This window comes from Nicotiana sylvestris, chromosome 10 (assembly GCF_000393655.2).
Source record: "Nicotiana sylvestris chromosome 10, ASM39365v2, whole genome shotgun sequence".
In the NCBI taxonomy this organism is placed as follows: domain Eukaryota; kingdom Viridiplantae; phylum Streptophyta; class Magnoliopsida; order Solanales; family Solanaceae; genus Nicotiana; species Nicotiana sylvestris.
In genome coordinates, this window is record NC_091066.1 from 147,882,709 (window position 1) to 147,895,915 (window position 13,207).

The 13,207-nt window shown below is 36.9% G+C and overlaps 1 protein-coding gene across 5 annotated transcripts; it reads left to right on the forward strand.

Annotated features, from left to right (window-relative positions):
• The first annotated feature begins 749 nt into the window (after nucleotides 1–749).
• Nucleotides 750–5,467, forward strand: LOC104223735 (pentatricopeptide repeat-containing protein At4g32450, mitochondrial-like). Of its 5 annotated transcripts, none has more exons than XR_011403061.1 (3): nucleotides 750–3,019; nucleotides 4,603–4,683; nucleotides 4,781–5,467. XR_011403061.1 is itself a non-coding variant. In XM_009775233.2 (2 exons), the coding sequence occupies exon 1, from the start codon at nucleotides 886–888 to the stop codon at nucleotides 3,001–3,003; it is 2,118 nt and encodes a 705-aa protein (XP_009773535.1). In that variant the 5' UTR covers nucleotides 750–885; the 3' UTR covers nucleotides 3,004–3,019; nucleotides 4,781–5,467. The 5 variants fall into 5 exon arrangements, 3 of the variants coding, with proteins under 3 accessions (XP_009773535.1, XP_009773536.1, XP_070016648.1); XR_710194.2 differs by having other exon boundaries at nucleotides 4,612–4,683; XM_009775233.2 differs by lacking the exon at nucleotides 4,603–4,683.
• Nucleotides 5,468–13,207: the final 7,740 nt, after the last annotated feature.

Consider the following 13,207-nt stretch of genomic DNA (forward strand, 5'->3'; position numbering starts at 1 on the left):
TTCCCCTTGTTTCATTTTGGTCCTCTAACTCTATTTTATATGTTCCATTTTGGTCCTCCAACTCTATTTCTTATATTCTACTTTAACACAAAAGCTGAAATCAATGCAAAAATATATAGCGCATGTGTATGCACAAATCTGAGGTGTAATAAATATCCAATTAAATGTTGCCACTTGATTTTTTCATCCATGTCAAATGGGTCAATACTAAAATACTCGAACCCGACCGTATTTTTTATCTACTGTTGCCCCGTCTTCATTCTCTAAGTTCCAAAGCTTCCATCTGCCGATTTTATACCTGGCCCGTTTAGATGAAATAAACCCTAAAAAAATATGATCGGGTTCGGGTATTTTAGTATTGACCGGTTTGACATGGATGAAAAATCAGGTGGCAATAATATTTAATTGGATATTTATTATACTTCAGATTTGTGTATACACACGTGCTATATTTTTGGCACTGGTTTCAGCTTTTATGTTGAAGTGGAACATATGAAATAGAGTTGGAGGGTCAAAATAAAACAAGGTAGAAATAGAGTACCAAAATAAAAAATGGTGCCAAGTTCTATGGGTTGTATATGTTTTTGGCTTAGATTAAACATTTTAAAATTGTCTTCCAATTTACTGCCCTTTTGACCTCTCTTTTTACACAAAATAACCTTTTTCTCATCAATATCTCATCAAGTTAAGATTCACAAGTTAAAGGGTCCTTCATTATCTTTTCAAAACTAAAAGGGTTATAGCACACATTCTCCAAACTTTCTTCTTCTTTTGCCTTCATATCTAAGCCTGTGACTTTGAGAGGGTTTAAGCAGTTGTAAAACACCATTGTTCTGCCGCATCGCTTCCTTCAGCTCGCCAAATTATCGCCACGTGGACACAAAAATGTATAGAAGCAGAGCCACCACATTCACTGCCAAATCTCTGAGAACTCTAACAAAGGTATGCAGACAAAATCACCATTTAGAATCATTAAAGTTCGTAACTTTTTCTAGAAATCGCAGCAGTGCTACTCAAATATCTGAGTTTGATAACTATAGAGAGCAAAACCCAGTTGGCGTTTTCAATCATAACTCAAATAATACGAATTCTTTGAACCCTAGGCTAAACCCTAAAGCTGAATTTCAAGAATCAGCTAATGGTGCTAGAGGTTATTTTTCCAAGGATACCATTGGGTTTCAGCAGGACCCACACCGTCAAAATGATAACTTTTCATCAAGAAAAGATTTTCAGCAAACTGTTCGGCCAAATGGGAGTTTATCCTCAAGCACTAATCATTTCGGGTCACGAAAGGAATATCAAAGTAATAATTTAGTCCAGCATAATAGAAGTGATGCTGGTTACAAAGGTGAAAATTCATCGAATGTGCTGCATAGTTCCAGGTTTGAGGGACGCGTAGAAGCTCAGCCGAGTCAAACCGGAGTTTATGGACACTATCAACAAAGTTTAAATGGTTATTATGGTGGGAACAGTGAAATGTCACAGCAGAGTATCAGTGCCAATTACACGAGAAACATAGGAGTGCCTCATCCCAGTTATAACCCTGGAAATGTAAGGAATGTTCAAGCAGGAAATTCTGAAATGTATCCACAAAGTGCAAGTGCATATGATATGGAAAGGCATACGAATTCGAGTGGTTACTCAAGGGAGATGATGGGACAATATCAGCAAAATGTAAGCGGCTTTAACCCTTCTAGTACTGGACATCAAGCTTCTTATCAATCTCAGAATGGAATAGTAGGCAATCAAGAAATGAGAAGTTCAACACCTATTGAACGGTCAATTGATTCTGCTGATAGCAGCGTTAAAAAAGGCTCAACTGACGAGCTCGATAACTTTTGTAAAGAAGGCAAAGTGAAGGAGGCAGTTGAAGTTTTGCATTTGTTGGAGCAGCAACATGTCACAGTCGATTTGTCTCGATATATAACATTAATGGATGTCTGTGGTGAGGATAAATCCCTTGAGGAGGCTAAATCAGTTCATGAGCACCTTGTGAGATCTCATCCTCATCTTGACGTCAAAACGTACAATAAGATTCTTGAAATGTATGGTAAATGTGGCTCCATGAATGATGCCTTTTCGGTGTTTCAAAAAATGCCTCAGCGTAATCTGACTTCTTGGGACACGATGATTACTTGGCTTGCTAAGAATGGTCTTGGAGAAGATGCAATAGAATTGTTTGCAGAATTCAAGAAAACCGGGATGAAACCTGATGGCCAAATGTATCTGGGTGTCTTTCATGCTTGTAGTGTTGTAGGTGATATAGTCGAAGGCATGTTGCACTTAGAATCAATGATTAAAGATTATGGTATTGTTCACTCCATGGAGCATTATGTGGGAGTGGTAGATATGTTGGGAAGTACAGGATATCTTAATGAAGCGATAGAGTTCATTGAAAAAATGCCTATAGAGCCAAGTATTGAAGTATGGGAAACCATGATGAATCTCTGTAGAATTCATGGGGACTTGGAGCTTGGGGATCGTTGTGCTGAGATTGTTGAACTCCTAGATCCATCTCGTTTGGATGAACAGTCAAAGGCAGGTTTTTTAGCTGTAAAAGCATCAGATATTGCTAAGGACAAAGAAAAGAAAAAATCTGCTCAAAGTCTTCTTGAGGCTAGAAGCAGAGTCCATGAATATCGAGCAGGAGATAGATCACATCCCGACCATGAGAAGATATATGAATTGCTTAGGGGTTTAAAGCAGCTAATGAAGGAGGATGGTTATATACCAGAGATTAAGTTTGTGTTACATGACGTAGACCAAGAAACTAAAGAGGACGCTTTAATGGCTCACAGCGAGAGACTTGCTTTTGCTCAAGGTCTTATGAGTAGCTCTGCACGATCACCAATCCGAATAATAAAGAACCTACGTGTCTGTGGTGATTGCCATAATGCATTGAAGATTGCTTCGAGGCTTGTTGGTCGGGAAATTATCATGCGAGATGCTAAGAGGTTTCATCATTTAAAAGACGGATTGTGCTCGTGTCGGGATTACTGGTGAAGATACCAACCTTCAGGTAATACTTATATATCTCTTTATTTTCATCCGAAAGATCTTTTTTTCCTTGTCCGCTTTTTTTCTTTTTCGTGGCAAACAAAGGACTGAAGTATGAAATTATCAAACTATATAACCAGATACCCAAGATGTAGGTTCAGACCCAGAGAATGCTCTAAGGACATGACACCTATCATTTGTTGAATTCCTTCGGAACATGTTCAGTTTCCCGCTCATTATTATGAAGACTATCCACTGATGGCCTCTCTTCCTATCCTGGAGAAGCTACGGGTTTCTTACTTTCTTTAGAGATGTAAAAAGTTGGTACACTGCAAGAAAATTGACCTTTCAACTAAACAAGTTTTGCCCAGTATTAAGCCCATACTATATATTAGTTCTCCCCGTCGAACTCATGCAGTAGTTAATAATATTAAAACATGATGTTATTTTTTTCTACCTGCGAGAACTTTTAGTCCATAGACTTCATGGATAATACCAAAACTGCTATGGTGTTTCAAGCATGTTGTATTATGATTGAGAACGTTATGGCACTTTAAATCACCTATGTGCTAAGGCTGCTTACTATATCTTCTCTCTGTTCTCTCTGTGTTTACAGAACATGAGTTTCTGCGGTTCCTTTTCTTATAGTGATTTGTTTGGTGGTGCTAGCAGTTTTATCTTAAACTTTGGTTTATCTCATTTGTTTTTCTTTGTTGTTACATGTTAATTCCGGCATTGTACTGCACAAATGGAATAAGTATCTTTTTGTGCCTCCCCCCTGCAACTTCAAACAAAGTCAAAATGTATCTGAATATCCTATAGGGGCTATAGCTGTAATTATGAGAAGCACAATGTACTTTTGATGGTTGCTTAGATACCTCACATATGCAAATAAGTTCAATGGATCAAGTAATATTTGTGAGTACTGACTCTTACGTGTCAAGTTTGCCAACTGACCATATTTCTGAGGCCATCCTAATTGTCTAAAGATGTAAGAGACAAACATGGTGTGTTGGAAGGCTAAATTTGCGGGATTTGAAACTATATAGTTGAACTAAGTGGTAAGAACTGTTGGGATGAAAAACACATTAATGTTTCTTATGTTTTTTTTTTTTTTTTTTTTGATAACCGAGAAATCCCCCGCGAGTTAGCTGGCCTAACCCCAGTTGGCCAGATTGGAGACTTGGTTTGCTTATTTGGGTTTTTGGCTTAAGAATGTATTTTAGGCCCTACCTATTATAGTTTATTCGTGAATACACTGGCTATGCTGATGAGCTAATAAAGATAAAATTGAGGCTCAAAATGAAGAAAAAGCCAAGAAGAATGAAGAGAAGGACGTTATTAAGCAGCAGAATACATATGCACAGCTGCTGTTATTGATTGCTGATGGGCACAAATGGTGGCTAGATAATTTAACCATTCTGTTCTGTGTCATAGGGTGCTGATAGCTGTGTAATATTTTTCTAGAAGAGGCATCTTTTTTGAGGTTAAGCTGCAAATTGAGGGTATTTCATATTGTTCAGAACCAAGTAGATCTGTATCATATTGTTTTTCTGTACTATTCTCTGAGACCGTCAAGGATATTCATTTCCGAAGTGTTATAAGTTTTTCCAGGTTCATCATCTTGTGGATAAAATCTTGTTTGAATGCTTTTGGAGGTCGACGTTTTATATAGACTACTACATGGTAAAAATGGGTAGCTTCTTCTGTCTATGTATCTCTAAAGCAGCCTTTTGCTGTAAGAAAATGATTACTTTAGTTCTGACCAACTCTTTCGTTGCAGCTATCGCACAGCCCGTGTCTGGCAAAGCTATCATTCTTAGCCGATGGAATAGTTTTACTGTTCTATTAGCAGAGATTGAAACCATGTTCAAAGATGGCAAGTACCATACTTAATGCCAGGTAGTCCCTTGATTTGGTTAGTGCTGCTAAAGTGTCAATGTGCATAAGGAAACAAAGGTGACTTAGTTGCAAATACTGTAAATCATTATTCCAAAACTTGTAGAGGACGAGCCACCAAGCATTTTGGGTCATCGAGTAACATAAATTGCTTCTCTACCATGTTCACCTGGAACACGACCAAATAAAGATCGGCCATCTTCTCAAAGTGGATAAGCGAACTAGCGAAGACAGTAGGAGATAAAGTGGAATTGTTTTCCAGGTCTCAATCTAATTGTCTCACATTGATAGGATAAGATCCTAAGTGTTCAAGATTATTTTCATTTGAGTACTTTCATTCTTTTCTGAAGCAGTACTCCAATATTTATAGTATTATTTAGTAACATAGGCTGTTGTATGCTTGTACTTTGGTGGAACCCCCTTAACTGAGATGGTGGCATTTTCTCTTCTTCATGTTTGAACACAATTAGAGTTGGCTAAATTATCCAATTTCAACAGTTGGAAATCAAAACCTGCTCATTGTATTAATTGGGGTCAAGCTCATAAAAAGAGTCAAAACTCTATCCTTGAATCTGCTGTTTATACCATGTATTTTAAAAAATTAGAATTTTCCCACCAAAATCCTTTCTTGGAATGTTATACTTTGAAACAGAAGAAAGAGATTATTAGATAAGTATGTTATGTCGTATATAAGGTTGTATTGTAGTTCGGGTCTGGCTCGGGACCGGCCCAGGACCACGGGCCAAACGGGGCGGTTCAAGCGGGCCTGGGCTCTAGTGGTGCAAAAGCCCGTGGTGGGCCGGTTCAACACAATTAGCCCCGGCAGGCGGGCCTGGGTCGGTTCAATCGGGCCTAACGGGCTCCAACGGCTAATTTTAAAAAATAAAATAAAAAAAAGACCAACGGTCAGATTTTTAAATCTAGCCGTTGGCCTTCAAAATTTATCCGTTGGGCACTTTAAAAAATAGTCATTTGGCCCCCAAACTTTGTTTTAACCCCATACTTTTTATAATTACACTTTTTCTCAATTCTCAACGATAAATACCCCTTCATTCTTTCATTTTTACTCACAAATTCATCAATCTCTCTCATTTCTCAAACTCAAATTGAAGTATTCAAGTCTTCACTCATCTCTCATTTCTCAAACTCAAATTCTTAATTCAAGTTAAATCATGTCCGGTGATTCTACATTGCACCCATTTTTTTTGTAACACTTTAATGTGGTAGAAGAAAATGAAGAAGTTTACATAATAAAGTGCAAGAACTGTGGTCGAGTCTACACTCGTCGTCGAAAGGAGGGCACAGGCTCTTTAAGGAGGCATATAAAGAGTTGTCTTGCGCGTTCTCCAGACATTCGTATTTAAGATTTTAAGTTGATTTGAGACAATTTGTGTTATTTAAAATTATTATACGTATTATGCTTAATGTTCTAGTTTGTTAGATTAATTTGAAGTATTATGTTGAAGGTATTGAACTTTAATTTGAAGTATTAAATGTAAACTTTAATTTGAACTATATCTATAGTTTATATATATCTATATCTATATCTATAGCTTATATATATATAATATTGTTAAAGCTATATACCCTCCTCAAGCACAAGCTCTGACCACGTTTCAGTTTTATAATCAGAAACAGTCTCAATTTTATCAATCCTTACGATTCTAGAACATTTTAACGGTAGATTTACCCTTGAGCTTATTAAGCTCTAACCACGTTTCAGTTTTATAATCAAAAACAGTTTCAATTTTATCAGCAAAGTTTTTTGATAAATCAATTGGTCTAATATTTAAACCAAAAAGTTTCTTATCAAGAAGGTTTGCTAAGTCATCAAGATATTTTATTTTGATAAGAAATTAAAAATAAAGGCTAGTAGAATCATAGTAATAAGTTTAATTTTATGTGATGTAGTGGTCGCTGTGTAGAGATTCATAGTCCACACTAACTTTTTTTATGTTCTAATCTTATTTCTTCGTCAAATATTTATGAAGAATCTTGTCTTCTTCTTCCAAACATAGTTATACGAATAAAGACAAAAAGTGTAAAAATCATAAGTTGAAATTTTTTAATTCTTGAAAATAGTCTTAGCAATATTGACTAATCATTATTATACATAAAATACTATTTTACACTGTTAGGTCAAGATGAGACTATAAGAAAGAAGGAAAGTTCGTGCCTCACCGTTTTAGATTTCATATTTGCTCTCTCACAGTAATATATTTTTGTTCAGATTTACTTAAAGTTAGGAGCGTAACGGAATAACCAATTAGATTACTAAGTATATTTAAATATTATTTTAGATCATGTAAAAAAATAAAAGTTAACTATGTGTCACACCTCCTTTTTACACACCCGAGGGTATATATAGGGAGTTTTTCCAATTTAAGTGACATTATTCGAAATGAGATTATTATTTAATTTTTTAGAGTCGCCACTTGGAATATTTTAATTTGTGTCACAAGTAATCGATTTATTTTTAAATCTCAAATCGAGGAAATTCGACTTTCTTTTTGAAGTCTGCGAACCAGAAATTCTAAGTAAGGAATTCTGTTAACCCGGGAGAAGGTGTTAGGCATTCCTGAGTTCCGTGGTTCTAGCACGGTCGCTCAAACTATTATAATTGGCCTATTATCTGATATTAAAACACGTTTTAAACCTATGATGCATTTTTAGCTTATTAATCCGCTTTTAATTATTTTAAGAAGATTCAACTTTATTTAAAACATGCCTTGAACCACGCCACATGAAATGCACACGCGGTCCACGACACGTTCTATTTAACGTTGTTAAGAATTAAAATTGGGTCACATGAAATGCACACCCGAATTTAATAAATAAGAGAAAATCAATTTAAAGAACGCGCCTAAAGCAACTACGAAATTTCAAACTAATAACAAAAGTTTACGAGGGCCATGGAAAATTCAATTGATGGCACACCCCGATTTTAAAAGAGTTAGTGTTAATTACATGAGGGCCATGGGTTACTTAATGAAAATGGCACGCCTCAAATTGTCTATAAAAGCTAGCTAGTTTTGTGAAGGCCATGGGCTTAGGGATTCATTTGGCATGACACGCCTCAAATTATTTTAAGAAAAGGTTTATATATTTTAAAAGGCAAACTAAAGGTGCTCCTATTTTTAATCTTAATTTGAAATTAGGTATCACAACCACGCCACGGGAACCGTACCCGTAGTTGTAATAATTTAATTGCGTGCCTAAAGTAAACTACGGTGTTCATGAATATTCCAAAGTTATGAAATTTATTTGTGGAAGAAGCGAAACTAATTAACTAAGGAAAGACGGACCAAATTTATTCACTAGTTTATATTGTGTTGGGCTTGGCAATTTGAAATTATTTAAACTCAACCAATTCAAGTAGGGTCACTTTAAATAAATATCCTATGACCATATTAGCCAAAATCCACAATCCATCCGAAAGTCCAAACCACCAAAAACTAAATTCGCTCAAATCTAACCAAAACCTAGCTTTTCATCCATTAATTTATCAATTTATATTAAAATATTATCTAAATTATAACATGCTAAATCATGATAACAATTGAGCAAAAGCATGCTTAGCATTCCAGTCACAATAAGACATTAATTTCATAAATAGTCCATTAAAATAAAAGCATAACAAATATCAAGGAAAATAACAAAAAAAATATGATATTAACATCTACAGGCATACAACGAAAAATAGTATCAAAGTCATGGAACAATTTATCTATTTCATTTCACTTGATATAAGAGATAAATATATAGAAGAAAACTGAATCTCAACAATTGAATCCTTTGTATTAAAGGTGAGCTTGGTTACAGCAAACTCCGGTGAATCGAATCTGACCGAAAAACAAAAATAGGGACTGAACCTTGAGTCGTGAACCTCGGACAGTATCTTCGCCACAAACCTCAGCGACTATTTCATGGCTGATTTTTGGAATGAAAATACAACTCTTTTTCGCTAAAGTTGAGGGCTCGATGGAGATTTATGACTGGTTTTTCAACAGTTTTGTAGTTGGGTTTGACTATGTTTTTTGGACTTATTTTCGCAGGTGTTTTGCTGGTTTTGAGTGGTTGTTTTTCAGCTGAGGTTGGGGTAATTTTGGAGCAAGAATTTTACTAGTTCTCCCCTAGAATTTTTTTTAGCTGTTGTTACGAGGGAGCAAAGCCAATCAAAGAGATCCAATTTTCAGCTGCTCATTCCTATGCATTTTCCCCTCCCTTTCTTGTGCAGATCCCCCCTCCTTTTGTTGTGTGTGTGTGTGTTATATGTAGAGAGAATGATGAAGGAGTGGGTGGAGGAAATATTTTTGGGGAGAGTGGGGAACATGAGTGGGGAAAATTGAGAAAGTGGGTAGTGAGTGGAGAAAGTGAGAAAAGTAGGAAGTGAGTGAAAAAAGTGGGAATAAATTCAAATATAGTCAAAAATTAGTTGCTCACAGTTGCCCCTCTTTGCTTAGAGACATGAAGAGTTTTCAAGCAAAGATAAGGTGAGCCATGTGACTAATTTTTGAACAAATCCTTTTTTATTTTTTTATTTTTTTCAAAAGGAAAAATAAGCAAAGGAAAGTGTGCAACCGAGTCCTGATTTTGGACAACCTATATATCCCGGGTCATAAGGGAATCAGGTCGCGTGTAGTTCAAGAAGAATGATGGAATGATTAGTTCGAGAGTCGAATGAGGTTCGATTGAGGTTCCGGTCCGCGACCCTGTTATTACATCAAAAATAAAAAAAATAAACTAAACAAGTCTATCAGCTATGATTTACAAGATTCCTATCTATGATTCTTCTGAAGTTTGATCTTGAGTCTTGGATGGTTCTTCCTGCAGACTCTGATATGAATCTTGATGTTGGTTAGCTGCAACCGCTGGTTCATTCTTCTCCAGCTTTTCGGATCAAGACGGGACATGCAGAGCTTGTGACTATGTCTTGAGCAGTCCACATCTTTTCTCCGCTTCTGCACTTTGAGTTCAACTTTTTTTTTTCTTTTTCTTTTTGTTCGGGTTGAGAATTCTTCTTTTGGTCATCTAAAACTTTGTTCCTCACGGTGAAAACTTGTTCAGGCACCAAAGCAAACAAACTAACGAAATTTTTCTGCCCCAATTTTCACTAGGAAAATTTCGGGAGTTAACAAAATCTAAACTACCTCTTTATTGAAAGCAATAAAATCAGGATAGTGTATCCTTGGGAAAGGTATTGGAGAGTGGAGCCCTATATCTATACTAAAAGTCAACTAGGGAGTGGAGACCCTATGTTGGCAAAAGACGACTAGGGAGTGGAGGCCCTATGTCTAAAATCTCAACTAGGGGTTGAAGACCCTATGTTAGCAAAAGGCGACTAAGGGATGGAGACCCTATGTCTAAAAAATCTCAACTAGGGATTGGAGCCCTATGTTGGCAAAAGACGACTAGGGAATGGAGGCCCTATGTCTAAAAATCTCAACTAGGGATTGGAACCCTATGTTGGCAAAAGGCGACTAGGGAATGAAGACCTTATGTCTAAAATCCCAGTTAGGGGTTGGAGACTCTATGTTGGCAAAAGGCGACTAGGGAATGGAGGACCTATGTCTAAAATCTCAACTAGGGATTGGAGCCCTATGTTGGCAAAAGGCGACTAGAGGATGGAGATCCTATATCTAAAAATCTCAACTAGGGATTGGAGCACTATGTAGGCAAAAAGAGACTAGGGAATGGAGGCACTATGTCTAAAATCTCAACTAGGGGTTGGAGACCCTATGTTGGCAAAAGGCGACTAGGGGATGAAGACCTTATGTCTAAAAAATTCTCAACTAGGGATTGGAGCCCTATGTTGGCAAAAGGCAACTAGTGAATGGAGGCCCTATGTCTAAAAATCTCAACTAGGGATTGGAGCCCTATGTTGACAAAAAGAGACTAGGGAATGAAGGCCCTATGTCTAAAATCCCAACTAGGGATTGGAGATGTTGGCAAAAGGCGACTAGGGGATGGAGACCCTATGTCTAAAAAATCTCAACTAGGGATTGGAGAGCCCTATGTTGGCAAAATGCGACTAGGGAATGGAGGCCTTATGTCTAAAAATTTCAACTAGGGATTGAAGCCCTATGTTGGCAAAAGGCGACTAGGGAATGGAGGCCCTATGTCTAAAATCTCAACTAGGGATTGGAGCCCTGTGTTGGTAAAATGCGACTAGGGATGGAGACCCTATGTCTAAAAAATCTCAACTAGGGTTTGGAGACCCTACGTTGGCAAAAGCGTAAATGATTGAGATTGGGGATTATAAACTACCATTTTTGTTTGAATTTTCTTCTTATCTCTTTTTTTTTCATTTCATTTCATTTTCTCATTTTTTTTAGTAAAAATGCAGGAAAGAATTTGGAGGAGACTTTCCTTTTTGATTGATTATTGCTGCAAAGCTGTTTTTAGCACTTGTGCATTTCTTTTCCGTTTTGGTTGCACCTGCTTCTTGCACGGTTGCTTTGGATTGTACCTGTTTCAATTTTTTCAAACAAAGAACAACTGCTAGTTTGAAACGGTGGTTGGTTTTGTTGCCTTGATTGTTTTTGATCATTTGATCTCGGCCCAACTCTTTTGGTGAGAACCTCTACTGTTTGCTGACTTTTCTGAAGATTGATATCTCTCCTAAAACCGAGGAACTAAAATTTCCAAACTTTCCAGATGACGGTTCAACCACGTGGGGCTTTGGTCTTTTCACCTTATTCTACCTCTATGTGCTTTTGACTTTGGATTTCTTTTCATTTTCAATGACTTTGATTTCAAAGCATCGGCCATCATGGCCAGTCGGGATCGACCTGATGCACCCGCTGAGGCTGGGTACTTTTCTTTGGACTTGGCTTTTGTTAAGCAGAACCCTGTAAAACCAATCTTGCCACCTTTTCTTTGTATTAGTTTCGGAACAGAGTTAGACCGAAAAGGATTCAAAGAAAATAAAACAAAGGACAAGAAAGTGAATTTAAGGAGAAGTGTCCCTTTCAGGGAGGAAAGAAGGACTTATCTGGAGCGCATGCAGACTTCAATAGACATGACATGTTTCTTGGACTGGATACTTGATCTGCAACAACTATCCAACTTCTCATAAACCCATTGCAACCCGTGTTTTAAAACCAAGAAACCTTGCCATGAATCTTTCAGTACTAATGGTGGTGAGGGGTTTCTTCTTTTCGATCAACGGCACCCTTTGTAGGTTTTCACCAATCAACCTCTCTCATTTCTCTTCTCATTGTTGCATTATAGTGCTCTTTACGAGTTTTCACTAACAAAACTCTCTCGTTTTTCAGTTTCTATGCTCACCATTGCCTTACGGTGCTCGTAGGTTTTCACCAATAAGACTCTCTCATTTTATTTCTCTCATCTTGATTGCATCGAATTCAAACAACTGCGTTCTCTGATTTTGAACACCTTTCACCGATTGATCGGAAGGACTTGAGCAATGTTTGGGTAAAAAGAACTTGGATCGAATTACAACTTTAGAACCATTCAGGCGGAATCATCGCCGAACCATTATAACATCTTCCCCAGTTTCACTTTTCGGGGAAAATTAGATTTTTGTTTTGGTGTGACTGAACCCCAGAGAGAGGCTGCCTAGGCATCCTTTCGGACTCAAGTCGAACGTAGTTCAGGAAACTTTGTTTTTTATTCTTTTTTGTTTTTCTTCTGCTTTGTTTTATCTTTCTTTTCCTTTCCTTTTTTTTCTCTTTTTCTCTTTTTCGTTTTTTTTTCTCTTTTCTTCCCCCTTTTTCTTGTATCTTTCTTTTCCTCTCCTTTTCATTTCTTTTTCTTTTTGCCCTTTTCCCCCCTTTTTCTGTATTTTTCTTTTCCTTTTCTTTTCATTTTTTTAATTTTTCATTTCATTTTTCAATAACACTTTCAGGTTCCAAAAAGGGTAATCAAGGAAGAGTGACCGGCTCAAAGGGTTTGCAAAGGGTTGAGTATTTGGATAGTGAGAAAGAAAGTCTTTTTCATCCCAGCCGGAGAACATTAATTCTATATAGAGGATACAACATAGTACCTTTTTACTGCATTTGTATTGACAGTTATTTCAGAGACATTTCCTTCAATGTGTCCCAAGTACAACGCACTTTTTCGACAGTACTCTTGTTACTATGTATGGACCTTTTCAATCTGGAACCAATTTTTCTTCAGCTGTTCCAACTCTTTATTTTATTTCCTTAAGTTAATCTTCATTGCGATCTAATTCTTGATTCATTATTTCGAGGTCTGACAGCGTTTTAAGATCCGGGCATGAAGTCCGCAAGCATGTCATGTTATTGAAATCTGCATTTAATAGAACTAAAAAGAGAATGAGCAAAAT